Source organism: Labrus bergylta, chromosome 3, assembly GCF_963930695.1.
Source record: "Labrus bergylta chromosome 3, fLabBer1.1, whole genome shotgun sequence".
Taxonomy (NCBI): Eukaryota; Metazoa; Chordata; class Actinopteri; order Labriformes; family Labridae; genus Labrus; species Labrus bergylta.
In genome coordinates this window covers 5,135,940-5,157,324 of record NC_089197.1, presented here as the reverse complement: position 1 = coordinate 5,157,324, position 21,385 = coordinate 5,135,940, and the positions used below count along the sequence as shown (strand labels likewise).

The 21,385-nt window shown below is 39.5% G+C and overlaps 1 protein-coding gene across 4 annotated transcripts in view; it reads right to left on the bottom strand.

The window, feature by feature from the left end:
- Positions 1–14,927, bottom strand: part of ano1a (anoctamin 1, calcium activated chloride channel a) — an 83,968-nt gene extending 69,041 nt beyond the window's left edge. For 3 of the 4 annotated variants that reach the window (XR_010665940.1, XR_010665941.1, XM_020653823.3), the window contains exons 1-2: positions 12,546–12,960; positions 1,660–1,814 (exon numbers count right to left, since the gene is read on the bottom strand). Coding sequence is in view for 2 of the 4 variants with exons in the window: in XM_020653823.3 (XP_020509479.1) it covers positions 1,660–1,814; positions 12,546–12,615 (225 nt within the window). In the remaining 2 variants the exon portion in view is untranslated. Of the gene's footprint in view, positions 1–1,659; positions 1,815–12,545; positions 12,961–14,807 lie in introns of those variants that run through there. The other variant, XM_065952517.1, reaches the window with a different exon arrangement.
- Between the last annotated feature and the right edge of the window lie 6,458 nt (positions 14,928–21,385).

Genomic DNA, 21,385 nt, shown 5'->3' with positions numbered 1-21,385 from the left:
GCACTGCATTACATAAACAACAGATTTATTTCTCTTGGCAGTAAACAAACAACACATGTTTTATAGTCGGGGCATCACTACATATTCAGAGCCTAAGAACAGTTACCTTACCCGAACCTCGATAAACAGCAGATGCTTGCACAGCTACTCACACAGAAACTCTCTCACAGGGGCACATATGCCTCGTAGTGAGTGTCAAGGCCTCTGGCCCGGGGCAGCTACCCATGCCTATACACTGAGGTGTACACGGTTACAGTCTGTCAGCATCACCCCCACCATCCCATGACAGCCACTGCCAAACACCTTTAACCCTCACTGCTCTGTTGCATTTTAACCTCATTTTAACCTAAACTGAGAGAAGACAAACCAAAGAGCCAATAAGTCAGTTTGAGGGGACTTGGAAATAAATCCTGTCTGTTGTTTAATTAGCTGCAGCCTGACTGCAGACACAATGCATGCCATCTTTGTGTTAAAGTACATTATAGGGGTTTATTCCAAATGTCAACACCTAAACAACAGCTTACAAAAACAACTATTTGTTATGAACATCTTTCATGGGCTGTGGCTCAGTTGGTAGAGTCGGTCGTCTCAACTGGAAGGTCGGGGGTTCAATCCCCGGCTCCTGCAGCCACATGTCTGATGTGTCCTTCTGCAAGACACTTAACCCCAAATTGTAGCTTCGGCAGCGGCATATGAATGGGATTAGTTACTTCTGATGGCAGCCTTTACCATCAGTGTGTGAATGTGTAGGTGTGACCTGCGAGGAAAAAGCACTAAGACTGGAAAATCTCTATACAAGTTCAAGTCCATTTGCCATTGCTTTTTGTTATTTGTTGGACATGAATCCTGTGTTCTTATGTGCCCTGTTTCATGTGTGACTTCTGAGTGGTTCTTAAGAAAGTAGCAAAAAGAACTACATTACAAATATTTAGAGCATAGAATCATTGAATTATCTATAACTAGTGCTTTTGGCTAATCATGATCACAGAATGTAAAAATATGGACATGGAGTCTCAGTGACTTCACTTGTTGGTTTATGAAGTTACGTAATGAAGCCCTAAAAAGGGAAATCTCATCCTAACTTTAAGTCAATCTAGTAGCTGAGGATGGCCCTATCCTCAATATAACCAAAACTAATGCAAAAATAAATAAATAAAAATAATCCTCTTACCATATTTACCAATAAATATCAACATTCTGGGACCCAATCTGTTTTTACTAGGTTGTTAATATGTTTATTTCTGCTTTAAAAGTTGGCATTTTAATATGGGACCTAATGGAGATTCCTTGAATCAATCAAGTGGACACTTCTGCATTTTCATATAATTTCGCATTGGCTTCATTTTCTACCCTGGCGTTTGCTGATTGCTGATAACCCATTTCACAAGATTTTTGTACTCCTAATAGAACATGTGTCACATATCCTTGATTTCTAAAAACTTGCATTCCCATCTCGTTGATTACTTGATTTTGACAACAACTCATCTTGGCTCATCAGTTAGACGGTGCAAACTTCAATTCAATGCTCCAATGATATTTCACCTTGCCTCTGTAGATTTGTAAATTCCCAGATTATTGACATCATCTTTTTTCTGTTTGCACCACCTTCCAATAAGAAAACACATTACTGTAAAGATAACATGGATGTTTTTGTCTTACTATGGACACGTTGCTTCCAGCATTTTTATTGGTGTAGTCTCCATCCAGGTTTTTCTCTTCTCCAGGGACTGGCAGGTAGTGGTCGTTCCTCATCATCATGGAGTGCTCCTCCTGCTGCGGGCTGCCTTCGAGCTCACAGGCCAGGGGAGGAGAACCTGAGGGGGAGCAGGGAGATGGCATCAGGCATTAGCTGTGTGTTTTATAATCTTCCATATACCAAGCATCTTCATGCGTATCCACATTTTAATTATGGTTGTTAAGAGTGAAGAAGGTCCCAGTAACATCTGCATGAGCAATGCATGCAAACAAGGTACAAAAAAAACAACAACAGCAACACGTTTTGCTTCTCCATCACAGTTACCTGTGCAGGTGAAGGTGATCAACACCAACATTCCTGTCACAAACATTACACTAAACAAACTCAGTAACATCATAAACTATTTTCAAAAAGCCTGATATGGAGAAAATATGTTTTCAAGCAGAGGTGCTCGGGGGATTTTTAGGGCTTTACTAATGTGACTGCTTACGAATGAAATATAGCAACAAAAATACAGTCTTTTGTTAGTATAGTCCTAAGGGAGCACAAATGGAAAAAACATTTCAATAAGAGTTTCATTCAAATAAAGCTATAACGCTCTGTTTTAGGTGTATCTTAAATGTTGAGGGCTGAAGCATCAAAAGTTGAGTTGAGGCATGGGAATGAAGGCAGCGAGAATGATTCCACTTTAAGGTTTTTATTAGCACAGGTTTTTTCCTTAATTTGTTGAGTGTTTTTTCCTGTTTCGGAGACAAAAATTATGAAAATTTATGATTTGCCTCAACAAAATAATGTTCAATAATTCTTAACAGGCTCAGTTAATAGATGTATCAATTAAACAATAAATCAAGTCTGCCTATGCCTCATACACAAACATAATCACTCATTTACTCAAACAATAACTCAAAAGGTGGAACAGGTCTTGTCCTTCGGAGAAAACACTGAGCAATGAACTCGCCTTCCCTTTATGGGAGACCTGATTTAGGGATCTCATTCACCTGTGGCTGATTGCTGCAGCTACCACAGGTGTTTCTTGTTGCTCCTAATTGAGCTCAGGGACTCAAGGCAGACATAACATCTCAACATTGCCGCCCCCAAGGCTGGTAACAGCTTTGAACCCAACTTCATGTCTTCTAATCACCATCATCTCTGAGCTCAGGCAATGGAACTAGCCGTGCAACAGGTCCGAGGTAAGTTCTGGTTTTGACTGACGTCTGCTGAGCTGACCTGGCGCCAACGTCTCTTTCCAGTAAGCTCATCGCTGTGGTACATAACCTGGGGGAGTGAGGCCTCTCGCTGCCCTATGAGGAGCATATTTGGAGTGACAGGGTCAGGGTCTGCAACATCTGATCAAGCTCTGATCTGAAAACTAGGAAGGTCTTGTCAGCTAGGTGGGTGAATCGAAACTTTCTTTGAGTAGATATTGATAGCGGGTCGTTGTCAGGCTTTGTTTGGACTGAGCACTTGAGTTTCATTCTCTGAGCATCAACAGGAGTCTGACGCTTCAGCGTGGCCACAGAGCCCGGGCATCCACGACATAAATTATTATTATCATTATTTCCAATATGGTGACCGCCATCGTTCGGCTTCAAAACATCTCTTCAGAAACTAATGATTGGCCTCACAGTGACTATGGCCATCTCTAAGAATGAAGACGCTTTGGTATTTATAGCATCATATGTTGAAAATATGGCCACTGATCAAGACCAATGACAACAGGACAGGTCATAGAAACCTGGGATTAATTGTTTTTAAACTGCACTCACACCTTTCTAAACTCCAAAAAAAAAAAAACAATAGCACTGTGCTACCAGATCAACAAAAAAACATCCTATATTATATTTAAGGTTATTCTAATGAATACATTAGGGAGATGGCACTTCAAATGGACTGCCTTAACATTCTTGTGTCTTGATCATTGCCATATAAGTGTGATAGTATTGGTTGCATCTGGATCAAAGGGGCAGCTTTGGTAAAAATCCATTTCGCAGCTCTTTCTTTGCTGCCATGGTCTTTTCTTCTGTCACTGTATTAACATATTTTTATTAGAGCTTCTCAGAAATACTAAAATTTCAATGACATTAAGGGCCAAAAGTTTTATACACATCACAGTGTCTCAGCTCCATGTCAGCGGCGTTATATGTTTGGGTTATATCTGTTAACGGCTCTCTGAATTTCAATTTCCAGAAAACCCTGAGAGTGTTGCAGGTCAAGTGGTTTGTAGCACTGGTTCTAGAAAGCTATGCAAAACAGGCTAAATGGAAGTGGCCACAAATGAGACACTCAAGTGTATGCTTCTGCTTCTGTATCCAGGTTAGTATTTTATGTAGGTCTACATTTCAGTCCTCGTCTTTGCTAACTTGCCTGTTCGGTTGGAGCTGCTGGTTTGTGAGGATATATTGCAAACCCATTAAGTGAAAGTGGATTGATAAAGATCAGACCAAAGGCATTTGTGAAATGTGTTGTGTATTGTAGTCAATGCACTCAGCAAATAGTTGCCATATATTCACTTATTAAATAGATACTTTGATCAAATGTTCAGCCTATTGTTGGTCTGATTAATTACTCAACCTAAAATACCCTAAATGAATTAGGGTATCCCATGTTGTTGCTCCAAACACAAAATGACCTTTGCTTCTGTTTTCCAGACAACAGCCTTTTGTAATGGTGCATGCCATGACCGTCCTTCCTCAGAATTGAAGGCGGAAGTACAGTGTGCTGATGTTGCACCCTAACCAGGAAAACAGATAAAACATGTTTTATGTTTGCCTTAACATAGTCATAGTTTTTTTCTATCAGGTCAGTTGTGTTAGTAGGCAAACTCTTGAGCAAACAACATGAATTGTCATTTAGTTATGTGAACTTTTGCACTGAAAAAGTCCATTCCTGGTTTTATCGTATTATATTCATCTTTCATTTCATGACAAAAGCACTTAGGGCTGCAGGTTAATGATGCTCTGAAAAGGCTAATTGGCACAGTTACAGGAAATCCCCAACTTTAGCACAAAATCTGTACTTAGAATACAAACTTTGACTTGCATTGTAACCACGCGGTTGATCTTTTTTCCGCCACCATATTGCTGTATTTAAAACTCTGAAAACCTATCTTTGGCTGTTTATCCTCATTCACCTCATTGAATAGTGTATGTAACCCTGATTATGTCCAATGGGTGCACATAATTATCATTGTCTTAAAACTGAAAAATACCGGGAGTGACTCGGCGCTGCACAGCTCCTCAGAAATCTCACAGATCAAGAGCAAACATCCGGGTAAAAAAACAAATCTTTTCACATATCATTTATAGACCCTCTAACAATCATATTTTAGTTAAAGGAAATAAACTTGACAATAAAATATATATCTACGATTCCTCAGAATACATGCTCAACCGCTCGGTTGAGTTGCCAGTCTACGCAAACGGCCTGGCTCAAGTCATTAATTTCTTATTTTGTTCACCTTTTCTAACCATATGGAAGCGATTAGTGATCAAAATTCAAATGATAAAGCTAATTTGAAAATTCAAATGCATTAACAGAAATGCAGTTTAATTTTTAGAATATGAGTGTATTATTTGACTCAAAAATAAAATGATTAATTTATCTAATTTGATTTTAGTTTTCAACTTCAAAAGTGCACATTCGTTGACTAAATTAAAATGAGGAAGAAAATTACATTTGCTTTATCATTTTCAAAAAATGCCCCGCTACATCTGTATCATAATTCAAATGAAAAGGCTAATTTTAAAATGAAAATACAGTAACAGAAACACATTTTAATTTTCAGAATATAGGTGCATTATTTGACCTATATTTAAAATGAATATTCAGTCATTCAATTTGCATTATACTTTCAACATATGATGCTATAAATACCAAAGCATCTTCATTCGTAGAGATGGCCAGAGTCACTGTGAGGCCAATCATTAGTTTCTGAAGAGATGTTTTGAAGCCGAACGATGGCGGATGCCCGGGCTCTGTGGCCCCGCCACCCATCGTACTGCGCGTTCTACCCGCTCGCCTCATAGACTGTAAATATTACGTTCACCTGCCTGGGAGCTGGAGTCTGACGTCACTTTCCTGCGCTGTCCACTTTGCCATTTCGTTTTCGAGTTGGTTTGAATTATGATCACTTTTTAGCACGGCAAGATTGAAAACGAAAAGCCAAAGACCTTTTAGTTTTCATTTGAATGATGTCATACAATATGCAAACATAGAGAGTAAAAGTATAATGCAAACTGGATGACTGAATATTCATTTTAAATATAGGTCAAATAATGCACCTATATTCTGAAAATTAAAACGAGTTTCTGTTACTGTATTTTCGTTTTAAAATTAGCTTTTTCATTTGAATTATGGTACAGATGTAGCGGGGCATTTTTTGAAAATGAAAAAGCAAAGAATGTGCACTTTTGAAGTTGAAAACTAAAATTCAAATTAGATAAATTAATCATCATTGTATTTTTGAGTCAAATAATCACTAATACACTCATATTCTAAAAATTTAAAAGCATGTCTGTTAATGCATTTGAATTTTCAAATTAGCTTTATCATTTGAATTTTGATCACTAATCGCTTCCATACTAACCAAGGCTACTCATTCAATTTATTAAATAAATTACAGGTTATTTTAACAAGTGCTTCTCTCTGTGATGTTTATATATGAAAAAACTAAACATTTTGTTGCAGAAATGGAAGAAATCCATTCATGCCCAAAGTAACCCTAAACAGGCAAGTCAACCAGCTGGTTGGCCTGCATATCTGCTTCCTGATTGGGCAATCTGAAAAATATAACCTGAAATGTTGCTTAATGAAGATGTAGGAACACAATTTTACCAACAAATATTTTTTTGCAAATGGATTTCTTAGTGTGGAAGTCAAAGGGTTAAAGTAATGTAAAATTATGAGATCGATATATTGTTCACTTTGTGTAGTTACAGGTAGTCGAAGGCAACACAACCCTGCCCAGGGCTTCATATCATCTGCCAAATGTTTTGGCAGAGAGTCTAGACAGGCGGCACCCAGCATGGGACCTGGATTTACTTTCACAACATGAAATGTTTTCAGTGTAAATCAACATTTATCGCCAGGACTGGTCCATCTGTCTGAAATTTGGCTATGTACAAAGAAGGCTGTCATTTCTTTATTTGCATCTACCTTCATTTGCAAAGTGAATGTGTCAGCATGGCTTATCATATATAATTTCTTAATCAGCCAATTTAACAGACAAATCCATTTAGCACATGATATCGCTATGCAAAAAAACTGGAACAGTCATTTGCTTCTGATTCAAGATAAGCTTTAACTTGGTACAAGGTTTGCCAACAATGAATCTCTCTCCCTTTACATATTAAGGGAATATATTGCAATATCAGCTATTTCTAAAGTCTTTCAGCCATAGTCTACATGTGCTTTCACAGACAGGGGAGTGGTTGGAAATATCTTTGAATAGTTCCTACTTGACTTTCGAATAGTATTTAGTCTTTAAATTCCCATCCCTACACAGTAAGTGGCAGTTTGTAGTTTCACAGCAGAGGACCGCACAGTGTGTCAGACTGCATTGCCTTCAGCAGGAGAACAGCCACAAATCATATGAGTGACATTTACAGAGTTCAGAGCAGGTGAGTCAGACTGAAGAGGTCACAAGAGTGTAAGGTCGAAACATATGGACGCTTTTTTTTGTAATATTTTTTATCATTATGATCTCTTTTTTTAAATTACAAAGTTAATAGTAATACCTCAAAGACTTTCTTGTGCCATTTGAGTCAACCCATTAGTGATTGGGTTTCGGCCCCATGATGAAAGCCCTTTGTCTTTTTAGTGTACCTTAACGCTTGGCAGTATGAGCTGGGTGTCAGGTTGACATTTCCAGGGAAGAAATAACTAAAAGCATCCATCACCCAGGAACAATTGGTTTCGTAGGAAGGGTAGACACTGTGCACTGTTTACTCTAGAACACTTGGTAAGCATGACTGAACATCTAAACTTTATTCTTTAGATTCTAAAGAAAACAAGATTGATGACTGCAGGCGACCTCACTCTAAAAGCAAAAGCAAATCTAAGGCCGTGTTCACACTTGACTTCTTTTTTCAACTGTCAGCGCCTTTTTTTACATACAAGCCTATGGAAAAATGAAAAAGGGTGATGCCTTTTTTATAAAGCGTACGCCTTTTCAAAAAGCGCTGCGCCCGACGCCTTGTTCAGTTGAATTATTTCAACTTTTCAGAAAAGCGATGGGTGACGTCAAGCGCCTTTCTGACAGCTGACCAATCAGTGCGTTCTCAGTCAGCAGCACTGAGAGCACAGCCGGACAGCTGGAGTATGAAGACAAAGGAATTTCCGCGGTAATTTAACAGATTCACTTGCGAGATAATACGATGTTCGTGGCATAGAACTCAATACAAACCTTATAAACACATAAACAGACACACAAACGGTCGTTTTTTCTGAACCGTCAAAACGGAGGGTATTATTCTGAAAATGAACCGGATGTTTTAATGTCGTATCGGTGTCTGACTTCCCGTCCCGTTTGTTCTTTTCTGTGCTAAATTGATGCATTGTGCTCTGGCGCGGTTGCATCGCAGACTAGATCCCGTTGTTATGGTTACAGAACACTTGCTCAAACACAGCGCTCAAAAGCAGTGCTGAAAGCAGCACTGAAAGCAGCGCTTTCTTCTGAAAAAAGAAGTCAAGTGTGAACACGGCCTAAGGCAAACAAATTGGATGTTGGAGGAAGATGTCCAAAAACACACCTGCAATAACAACCCGAGCCGTTGGTCCTACAAAAAATAGATGATGCTGAGTCTCTGAGTTACTATTCTAGTTTTTGTCATCATACCGATTAAAATGGTTTCTTGGGAAAACAAAAATTGTTGTTCCCAGTGGATAAATTGTCTTTGTGTAATGTATGTGTTCACTTGGACTAACAAGAGAAGCATTGCTACCTTTGCTACTTTTAACTCTGTGTAGTTTTGTATGATCTTTCAGCTTGTTTTGGTACTTTTCTGTTTTAGTTCACTGCTTTCATACTTCTTGTTTCCAGCAGGAAATGACCCAGTCTCTGCATTTATACCAGTTATTGCAATTATCTCAATCCATAATTTATATGCACTACAAATAGAGGTGGGCGATATGGGAAACATATCATATCACGATTGTTTTGGGCAAGATCACGATTTTATCACGATTTTTTTCATACTGATCTTTAGACAAATTTGTAAGTTACTGACCAGTTCAACCAAACTTATTTCCCTGTATAATGTTTTTAAATGCACAAAAACTGCGCTGACAAGTTTAATCTATTTGAAAAACATCTTTGTAGGAGGTCTGGAGGTCTCACCCAGAACATCTTTAGCAACAGAAATGTCTTTCCCTCAATTTGATCAATATTTATGAACAATTTGAAGGTTTTCCTCACCACTTTGAAATTATGATTTAGTTATGTGTCCTCTTTTTATGTTCATCAGGAACATTTTCACGCAGTGATGCATTCATTTAAAAACATGTAGACTTCGAGTTCTTGTGTTTCTGTTCTGTTTTAGCCTGCAGAGTTCCTCCAGCTGGAGCTTCATACAGGCTCTGCAGCCTTTGTTGTTGTTTTTATGACATCATTAGACTAACTTTAGTTTAGTTTATATATAATCAAACATAATACAGAATGTGTTCATTCTGTGACACATGATCAAAGTAAGTTTTACTGACAGAAGAGTTTAATTCATAGAGGGGGCGGGACATTGTTGATTGACAAACAGACAGACAGTCACCATGGTTACTCACTCTCACCTGCCTGCTGCTTTGAAACGTTGTTTAGTGTAATCCCTATAAATTCAGTTATCACAACAGGTGAGCTTCAGGAGGAGAGGCTTGATAGTAACTTTTAAAAAACCAAGAGAGAGCAGAAAACACCGACAGCAACATTTTAAACACCGGGGTTATATGTCAGGGCGGCTGATCCCCAGTTGAGCAACATGTCCGATGTGTCGATATATGGCGATCACAACCATCAGGGTGTGAAAGGGTGTGAATGGGTGGGTGTGACATGTGGTGTAAAAGCGCTTTGAGTAGTCGGAAGACTAGAAAAGCGCTATATAAGCTCAAGTCCATTTACCATATCTCTCATCACTGACTGTCTGAGCTCCTCTCTGTCTGACTCTCTGCAGACTGTTAACATCTCTCCGGCTCGTTAAAAGGTTTCTTGTGTCGCTATCTGAGATGTAAATTTAACTATGCAAACTATGCAGATAAGTTAACTGTTGCTCACGCCGTGTCGGTTTGAGAAATTCTGAGAACATTTGCAAATAACCGGGATGGAATTGTTTTTGCGGACTTTACTTTTAAATTTTGTTTTCATTTTCACAGCTGCGGAGCAAAAAAGGAGGGGGTGAGACGCGTCTGTGTAAGAGCATAAACTGCAGCATGAGAGAATAAACACATTAGCCCGGTTCTACGATCTCTCTGCTTTGGCAGATCGTCAGCATGTTAAAATCCTTCACGATCTAAGATCGTTATATCGCCCACCACTAACTACAAAAATAAAACTGTTTACCAGGAAATTAATTCTTATCTGTCATTCTTAAACAGTTCCCACAGCAAGTGATGATATGATAATGCTGCAACCATGGATATTTTGTGGCTGGTAAACAGTCAGTATGTTTGCATGCACAGTTAAGCCGAGCGACAGTTACAGCTTTAGTAGGACTGTCCTTGTCCCAGTATACAAGCACCGAGGGAAAATCATTTTATTGACCTAAGTATTTCTGACTCTGCCACGGTAGGTGGCGATCGAGCGGAAACCTGCGGTCTTGAAAAATGAAGCCAAACATCACATCCTAAACAATCAACATAGAAGTTAGAAAGCAGCAAACTGGTTGTTTGTGGAACATTGTAAACATGGACATCTTTTCATCTCTGTGCATTTTACACTACATTCTACTTTTGCCACAAATAAGATGCACAAAATCCCTCGTGCTTATATATGATATCCGAAGGCAGGCGAAAAATGTCACAGCTGCTTTGTTACATATTTATGCTGTTTGACTTCCGGGTCAAAGCGCGGCCCGAGAAATTTGGAGCGTGCTCAGAATGTCTAGGCCAGTCTGGGTGCCATTGAGGTGCACACATGCAAGAATAAACAATTTAGATGGGTTAGCCTGACTCGAGAAACTCAACTATGTACAATTTCAGTTGACATTAACATACATAGTGAAGAGGTGCAAATACACACCTGCAAACACTGCCATAGTCATGAGTAGAGCAGAAGAAGAACAATACTGAGTCTTTCAGATTACTACTTTAAGTTGATTTTTCAACACATCTATTCCATAAACATAAAATCTAATGAAATGCAGGGGCCAGGGGTCCAACATCCATCAAAGCTGCCAGTGTGTTATTATATACACTCACACACAATCTCATTTATGTTCTCATCATTGATCAAAGAATGGACGGCAGAATACTTCACCTCAAGTGAAGCCAGAAGATTTATAGCTCAGACCTGCAGCAGTAGAACTTTAAAATCAAAATGCACGTTTTGTTACATTTTTCTCAAAGCATGTTTTGATATAATAGTTATAATCACACTGACTTGTTGTTTCTTTAAAAAAAAAATATATATATATATATATATATATATATATATATATTTATATATATATTTATATTATTTGATGCTATAAAAAGCCAATACTGACATCTCTGATGACGAAGGTGCCTCCTGTGGCGCTATGGGCTTTGGGAGAGCAGAGTACAGCAGAAACTACAAGAGGAAACATAACAAACACCAACACAAGAGTCATTGAACTTCCAGCACAGTGAGTGTTTGCTTCAAACCCACACAAGAATCTGTTCTGCTGTGGACTGTACCCAAGTGAGGGATGTTTGCGGTTTAATCGGTAAGTTAAATGTGTCTCTAGCCAGTCAATCCATACTGCACAGACTCTGATTTCAAATTAACATTATGTCAGCACCTGCAGGTGTTTTGGCTTCACCACTGTACGAAGCAGGAGGTCACGGCACGCTGTCCATTTGTATATGCAGTCTATTGGGCTAAATAATGTTCTGCTGCCCCCTAGAAACAGTTTATTACAAAATCTTGAAAAAAATAATTAAGTCAAAGCTGTGACCGGAATCTGGATTGCATTTAAATAGTTTCTATTTTTTATTTGTGTTATCTATTTAGACATGATAACTTAACTTTTGCAAGTGATTAAGAGCTAAAACTAAGATTCACACTCCCTATGATTTTAAGTCACTGCTGGTTCCTTTGCATCTACAAATGACTCACACTGAACTATGTCCATAAAACTCGAACTAGTATTTAAAGGTGAGTAAACTCTTCCATCAATATGCTGTAAATATTGGGATGAAGACAGAGAGCCGAGTCTGAACACAGCAACTACAGTGACTTCATGTACAAATTGTCAGGTCAGGTTGAACCCAGTAAAGTTAAAGTGAAACAGATTTTGTTTGTGGCTACCATACTACCTCTTGTGATGTTGGGATCACAAATGGGCAGCAGGAAATTACCAATATATCTATAGCAGTCCAACCTCTAAGAATCTACCGACTCTGTGAACTCCAGGTAGCCTACACTGATCTGATGCTCCCTGCATACACACACACACACACACCTGTGGTGCGCACGTGTGCGTTACTATAAATCCAATCCCGTTTACACAACCAGAGGATTTTAAATAAATCCCTGAAGAAGAGAAAATTAAGTGTAAACGCACACAGAGCATTATGTTCAGTCCACGTCTCACTGAGCGCGCTCAAACCATCACTACCACCATCACATACCTGCGTTTCAGACCACATTTGAAATACATTTCTGCAGCAATAAAGAGCTTCTTACCGGGCTCCTCTGCGCTATCGTACTGCTTTACGCTCCCAACCGGTTTATCTCCATCAGCTTGACTCTCCATTGGGGTTTTTTTTTTTTTTTTTTAAAGGCGCACGGGGTTCCTTCACAGACCCAAAACAGATCTACAGAGCCCTCAGCATCTATCCCTCAGCGTGCTTCGTGGCTTCACAGCCGCCTGCGCTGTTGCATGGAAACGCCGGACAAGAGCTACCACTCACACATGACGAGAGATGATGTCGAATTTATCCAAAAATAATATTTTTTTGTCCAAATGAAGAGACTGTATGCGCGACAGAGTACTTAGATCAGAGTATTTCAGAAAATGTTTCAGGTCTGAACAAATGCTGCCAACGTGACATTATCTGTCAGAATGAGACTGTTGTAATGCTAAAACATGTCTCCTCCGTGTGTGAGGACGCTCTCTGTCTAAATGAGATTACCCACTCACACACAGCAGAGTGATAACGCGCAGGGGAAACTCGGTGAAAATCGTGCCAAAACGGTCGAGAAATATGTTGCATTCAATTCCCTCAGGAAAACACGGAAATGTTGTTTTCCTGTCTTATCCAACAATTTTCTGTGACGAACTCAAACAATTCGCTTTCTTTTCCACTAAATGTAGCTACACATGCATACTATATGCTAATCACTCAATTGTAATGATGTTGAACTAATGATACAAAAAACCCCAGGCACAGTTATTTTGGCTGATAAAATGACACACTAGAAAGTTATTAAAATAAATAACCACTATTATCATCAGACTATTTCTGCAAACCATCTTAACACAAACTGATGTCTCTAAAACTCCAACACCGGATGAAACTTTTTATTCGAAACAACAATTAAGACGAAACAACTCAATTGAAACCTAAGAGTGTTTAACAGGTTTTAAAGCTATGCAGTATATTTCTCTTTCTTTCCCATACTTGTCATTCCCATATCAACGTTGCTTCCTCATTTCACTTTATTTCACAGAGACAGAAAACAGGAACATGTCATTTCTGGCTGTCTGGTTAAACTCTTTTTGTTGTGCAGCAAAATTGTTCAGAGATGTTCCATCTGCACATTTATCAAGGACTTCTTTCTCTGAAAATCAGATATCTAGCTCTGGTCATTCAACGTGATAGTAAATGAGAGAAATAACCTGAGGAGGGTGTTTTTTTTTCTACAGAATATAAACAGCTGACATGCTATGCAGCCTAATACAACCCGGCATCAGAGATCAGAATAAAGCTGGTAAGCAGTGCGCGCTGCTGGTGTGAGATAAACGGGCATTCGGGAAACATAGTCTTCTAGTAGCTTTAATTAACTTGTAGGCAATGTTATTTCCTATGGGACTTGAATGCAGCACTGTTCTCCAGCTCGAGCATCACTGCGCCAGCTGGTGCCGCCCACTCGCGCTGGGGTCTTCCAGTAGGCGCGAGGTGATCAGAGCGCACGAGCGAATGTTGTAGTGGTCTCGCGTAAAGAAGAAGAACCATATCAGAGAAATCTACAATAAGGGGGACACAGGACGCGTGACCAGCAGCTGGAACATGATGTTTTATCTATTGGACACATCACTTTCGCTACATGAAATGTTACATATGAAGCAGATATCGAGATTCAGACTCATACTGTCTTTGGGGGACATATTGCATGTGGAGAAAACAAAAAACAAAATATCTGCAGTAAAAGTTCCATGAAACCGATCACGGAAATATAGAAACGTTTTCCTCAGTCATCGGTGCAATTCCCTTTCTTATCCTGGACGCGCGCTCCTCTCTGAGTGAGACCCGGAGCTCACGGGGAAACTCATGGGGGGCAATAAGACATTCACCAAACAGCTTTCCTCCCGGACACCGGAGATCGTAGGTGCCACGGAACATAAGAAGCAGCATCAGTGTTTCCCACGCAGCATTCACATTCACATATTCTTCAGAGTAGACATCATTGTCTCATCATATTCAAACACTCGGGGAAGCCTCTTAGTCAAAAGAATATGCCCCAGGACACGTCAGTCAGACTTACGCGAGTGTTTAAAGGGAATCCCAATATTTCACTTCGTCTAAAGCACTGCCCAATCAATTCAGCATAACCAAACTAAACAATAAAAAAAAAAGAAACTTAAGACATCACATGTAGCTCAATGGGGAAGAAAATGCACCCAGCAGCAATTTACGCGCACAGCAAATGAATCCGAGACGCGTAAAAGAAATGCAGAATTAATTTATAGGAAAACAATGTGTAGAAAATGAAATCAATATTCACCTTTTCTCCTGGATTAAAAGAGGCAGAGAGAGAGTCCGTTTGCTTCGACGAAAAGAAGGAATGGGTGCAGGTATTGGACAGGTAACACTTCCCACTCACCTGTGTGCAGACAGGGCGGAGGAGGAAGTGCTTGTGGGCTCCTCAGGTAGAGTCTCTCCTCCCACACAGCAGCGCAGGGAGAACATGAAGTCATTGGTGGATTATGCAACGTGACAACTGAAGGCATGGGACTGCTGATAGGCCAGGAGCCTTAAGGGAACATATGCAAAAATAAATCTATAGATCATGTCTTTTATTTCAGTAGGTGATCTAATATCTTTGCTTTTTATTGTTTTTTTTCCCGCCCATTTTTTAAGGACCATGGTTACAGGATTTCAGCCAGGCTTACAGGGAGTCTGCTCAGGTGAGGCTGACATTCCCAGACGTGTGTGGACTTGCAGTAGACAGGAGGGATGTTTTGCAGTTCCCAAACACACGCCCCCACATCTGAACTAAGAAAGAAAAGTGGTGCAGGAAAAACAAAGAAATAGTGTATAGAGTTACTTTTTTAGATGTGTAAAAACAAAAATCCAACACACAAGACAGGACAGGCTGTAATATGCATCATCAAACCCATCGAACAACTTAAAATGCCTTCAGCATTTCTTTTTGCATATTCAAAGTGAGGCTGTTTGTCTGTGCTGTCATCTGAGGACAAGATGTTGGGCTGTCAGACAACTTCCTGTCCTTTACTGGATATAATGTAGAACTGAAGCGATGGCAGAGAGCAGACATCGGATGATTGATCATGGCAAAAGTTTTGATGGGTTCTCTTTAACCCGGCCGCAGGGGAAAGAATTAACTCCTCACTTGACCTCTGAGGCGTGTTTGTCTGGAAGGAGTTGTCTGTGTTCCTCAGAGAGGGGAACAACACAGGATCAGTATTATTATTATTGTGGTATTTGGACTATGATTATCACAGTATATTATTAGTAGTTAGTGGGTGAAACAGGAGTTTAGAGCAGGATCTGTTGCAGTACTGGTAAATTATTTTCATTGTTGTGTTAAGCCTTTTTCACACATGCACTCCTGAAAATTTCCAAACATGTACAGACAAAGCAACGTGTAATACAACACATTCACAGTATCAACAAATGAGTTTTAAAGATTATAATCGTGAGCAGAAAACATGATGAAGCAGCAGCTTCACTTCGTGCACAAATGTTTTCACCGGTCTGTCACATGTCGCTTGATAAACATCAACACCTATACAGGAATTTCCCTGAAAATAGTTCCTGCTGCATTCGCACATCAGCTCTCCGCAACTTCCCAGTGAAATTTTGTCAGCGGCAACCTTAGAAGTTGAAAACGAAGCCAATAATGCAGAAGTGCAACAACTCTGCAGTTCCTCTGGTGGTCACTTGAGGCTGGCTGCAAAAGCCAGTCAGATGCACACAAATTCTACAATTCCTGTTTTTACAGCAGAAATAAACAAGTCTATATTCTGGTTCTAGTTCTGATAAGTTCATGTCTTTATCTGCACACACTGTACAGGGGTGACTTTTCTTAGCCTTAATGTTACCAAAATGGATCAGGTCTAAGACTTAAACATAATATGCTCCGTGGCAGATCTGATTGACAGCTGGGTGCTTTGTAGTTGTTTGTGTGGAGGCTTAAGGCCCGCCTCCTCTCTTTTCCTTTTACTAGGTTAACTAATATTAGTTTGTCAGAGCATTTACAACATGGCCACTGCCACCAATGGGCGTCAAAAATCTGCTTCAGAAACCAATGGGTGACGTCACTGAGACTGCGTCGATGTTAAATAAAGTCTATGGTTTACACGCAGAGCATACCCTCTAAAATTTAAGGACATTTTCAGGAGTTTTGAGTAAGTGTGGAAATCATCCCTCAAAACATCAGAATTATTAAAACCAGTGATAAGTGACAGCAAAATAATGACCCAGGCTTTTATACCCACGACAGCTCAATTTTTAGACAGTTTCAGCTTTGATATTTTGAATGTCATCTCAACTTTTGAGCTGATGAATAAAACGTTTTCTCTGCTAATGAAAGTCTAACAAGGAGGAAGGCGAACATGACGGATCTAAAAAAAAAAAAAGCAGAGTAGGAAGGCAGAATTCAAATGGAAAAAATACAAATACAACTTTATATTAATATTTATACAGACAGACTTTACATCTATCGCTAAAACTAAAAGGGACCTTTTCTCTGTGATTAATCATGAGAGTGACACTCAGCAGCCGTCCCTCTAACTCTGCTCTCCACAAAGTTTTTTACATAGATGAAAATGAAGATAAGACCGTATGTAGCTCGCTTTGAATAAATGCTTATGTGGCACCTGTGCCTCCGCAGATGCTTCCTCTAGATAATTTGACACATTTTCACCCCCCTACATTATGCAACCGTGACATAAAAATTGTCTGAAGCCTTGAGCCTACTACCTGCTGCCTACAAGCTTTTTAAAGATGTTTTCACTGCATACCATTCGATGACCTGCAGATAGTGAACAGCTCTTATCAGTTAGACCGTTTTCCAAAGGCCATGAAGACCACAGTTACTTAACCTCAAATCTTATCTGGAGGCCTCAGGGATACGTATGAATAACTACAGGACAATATCAGACCTGCATTTTTGCACATTTAAAATGTTGATTAAAAGAGAACGGATGTTTTCCTTGTGCAAAAGAAATGTTTTTCTTCTTTCCAGAGTGTTCAGTGTACCGCAGCTGCACATTTTTTAACTTAAACCACATTCATGTTAATGTGTGGGCTGCACTGACACAGCTGACTGCAATGTGTGTGCGACTGCCTGGAGAACTGCTGTGTGATGCATTGCTTCATTTGACCAAGATAGGGACTACTTGGCGGCAATTATAAATCATTAATCTGAGTTCTAAGCAATCAAACTCTTTTCAATCTGCAGGCCGCCTCTTGCACAGGTGATAGATATTATATATATCTATGCAAATGAAGCTCTTCATAACAGCGTCATCAAACAGCTCCTGACATTTTCCTGCACAAGTGAATGATGAGGCTGCTGCCCACCAGTGTTAGAATCTCATTTTAATTGGTCACATTTCAGTTGGCAACTTTTTCCTGATAAACTTCACTACATGTAATTTTTTTTGTGCTCACACATTACTCTCATTTACTCATTTATTGCCCCTCTGACAAGTGCGAAAGATGACCTCTTAAGCAAAGCCTATAGGAAGTGTAACCAACAAAGAGATGGATGGGGCCTAACGATCTCGCCCCACCATTCAGCGACCATGCGTTACACTCTGCATGCAAAGGGACAGGGACATATGTTTCCCGCCTTCAAAGGGCACCCTGTAAACACCAAGTGCATTCAGGTTAAGGCTGTTTATTTGTTGCATCCTGAATAAAAGTGCTGCAAAATAAAAATACATTTCACAGAAGGCTAGAATAACTCCCACATCCATATTTAACAACTTAGGATAACATAATTAGCACTTTCACACCATGAATGATGTCAGTCTGGGACACCTCTTGAGGAGCGTTATTTGATGTTGTAGCTCAAAGACCTCCTTATGTATCGTATACTGGTTTCAGTAAAATCCCTAATTTCATCCTCTGCCTGAAACGTTTAACTTCAGCTGCTGTCTCTTTAAGGCCCTGCCCCCACATGACCACTTCACTCTGATTGACCAGCTCTGTTTACAGTCAATTTGAGTGAGCTCCCGGGTTGTTGGCTTGTCCTTAAAAGAGCTGCCGGGGTGAGTATGTTCTACAGCTTTGCTCCATGCTTTGCTCCTATACATCAGGTTCTGGACAAGTCTCGCAAAGTTCTTGCATCATCTTGTTTAGAGCAGCAGGAAACCACGGCCAGGGATTATGCAGTTTGTGCATCTTGTGTTTCAAAAAACAGTTGCAGAGACATCCAACATCGTAACATCGATGTAGTGTATGTATTTAACCCTATAATGCCTGACCCAAGAAATAATAGACAGAATATTCTAATATTTTCAATCTGAAGTCTTAATATGGATCAGCATAACATATCTCCTTTAAAGGAGCAATATGAAACACGTCTTCTGAATTAAATCATAAAATGATCTTTCCATAAAACCGTTAAATAGTGGCAAATAAGACTGATAGGCACTGGTATTGTCTTTGCGTGTTTGCACTGGTATTCTTAGAACCTGATGTATTTATATACTTAATTATTTTACAAAATAATAATTATCATTCTATGTTTGATGTGAATGATGTTTTTTGTGGCTGCAGCATGGGTGAAGAGCCCAAGACAATAAAGTTAATCTTGATCTTGATCAGGCATTAAGGAAACATGCTAACAACACAGCAGCCAGTATGTCCTCCTTCTAACTCTAGTTTCCGGTCCTGAATGGTCTGGATTTGTTTGGACCAGAGAAGGTTTGCGGTTTTGAGGCACCCACACACAGCCGTTTTTTTGCCGCCCCTCGGTTTGACAGGCAAACGCAACCGACAGGTGTTCAAGTAGCAAGTGAACAGATTCTACCCGACCTACATTTTTCTAAAAGCTCCACGAGCAGAAACGTTTGCTAAATGGAGAGAGGTTAGAACGCAGAAAGGTTTAAAGACCGATACAGAGCTGGCTAACTGATGAAACTTGTTTTGTAACCTGTTTGCTCTGCTGGCTTCTTCACACACACACACACACACACACACACACACACACACACACAAAGTGGCAAATCAAAACCAGGGAGTGCCGGTTTGCTAAATGTTTCCCAAATGGATGTCAGAGTGGACAGTGGTGGGGGGCTGAAATTCTAGCCTTCCCTGTGCTGCAGGTAAGAGCAGGGTGCAGTCTGAGGGAAGGAATTCATTTGCATCAGCTTAGTTCACCCATTGTGTTTCAAACTAACGCAGAGACTTTCATAGCCCTGGGTGTTGTTTTACACGCCACACCCAAAACCTTGCGAAAACTCACCAGATGGTTGCCATCACTGAAATAAGAGACTTTTTTTTTTTTTGAGCTATGAGTGGCTGCCACATATCTCTTTATGTTTTCTCTGCGTAGCTCTGAACGACTTATTTTAAAATGCAGTTTATTCAAATTAAGAATGCATCATAGTGTTACCAAAGAGAGCATTAACAGAAATAAAAAGAGAAGCAAGAAAAAGCTGAAGTAAACTTTTCAAAGATCGTATCATCATCGTCTACTTCTGTGTGCGGCTGTCACTGGTTCAGCCATTAGCATGCTGAGATCAGGTCACATCTCTTTACAGCTCTCTTCACCCACACGAGGACTCTCAGGCTTACCTGTGAGTGTATGCATCGTCCCACACATGCATTTTTGCTCTTGTCACTACAGGTACGTAAAGTAAATCCCACCCTATGAGTCAGAGCTCTTTACATGTGAACTAATGCTGATACATCCAAGAGTCTCTGCTGGAACTTATAGGCAAGAGTTGAAGAATTCAAAGAACTTCAGGTGGAAGAAAGAAAACCTGTGTTGAAGATCACGTCACAGTTTCCACAGAAAATGTCACTGATGCCAAAAATATGACACGTTCTTCCATTGAATTGAAGTTTATTTCAATCAGAAGAGACAAATCAATGACGAAAAGATTATTTATTGAACAAATTATTTATAAATATGATGATCTGGCTTGACAGCAGGTCTTTAGCGCTTGGTAGCAGCTGGATAGATCCCCCTGTGGAGTCAAGACACTCAGTATGTTTACATGCAGTTAAACAAATCAATCTATGTTAGTCTGACTAAAACTGGATTTTTTAAAATCATTGTAACAGAAATTGTACAACGTCAAATTTCTCGAATTCCGACAAACATAATGCAGTTGGGAGTTGATACACCTGTATATATGTATACGCCTCACATGGACCCCATAACTGGACCAGGAGGGTGCATGCTCCACAGCCCCTGTGATGAGCTTTGAACTGGAAGTTAAACAGCATATATGCATAACATAGCAGAAGATTCTCTGTCGCCTGCCTTTGGACATCACAGACCCGAGCGATAGTGTGCATGGCATTTGTACCAAAAACAAAGTGTAGAGTATACACAAAATATTCAGCGCTGTAAAGTCGTTCATGTTTTCAGTGTTTGATTTATACAAAAGAAGAAATGATAACAAGTAATTCAATATTGTTTTTTTATCTAGATGAAACCTCTCTAGTTTGTGTTGTTTCACACTTTTAAGAAAAATTTGGACACTTTTTTAAAAATCTGGATTATCTCGATCCCAGCAGAGTGTTTGAATCAGACTTGATTATAAGAAAAAAGGAAATGTAACTTTTTAATAGATCAAACAAGACAACATTTTTACAATGCTGCTCAAGTACTCATCGTGTGATGAGTACTGTACATCACACGACAGTTATTAACATCTTGCATCTTTTTGTTATCAGTTACTGGAGAAGTTTCCTTTTTTTATTCTATTTTTAAATGTTGCTGTTGATTCAGAAACACGAGTCCTTCATGTTGTTTCAGGTCGATCGTACCTCTGAAAGAATTTATAAACGTTTTCAGATAAAGTGAAGCATGTTGATTTATGTTAATTTAACCCGTCTGTGATTTTAAACTTCTCTAAATGAAGAATTCTAAACATA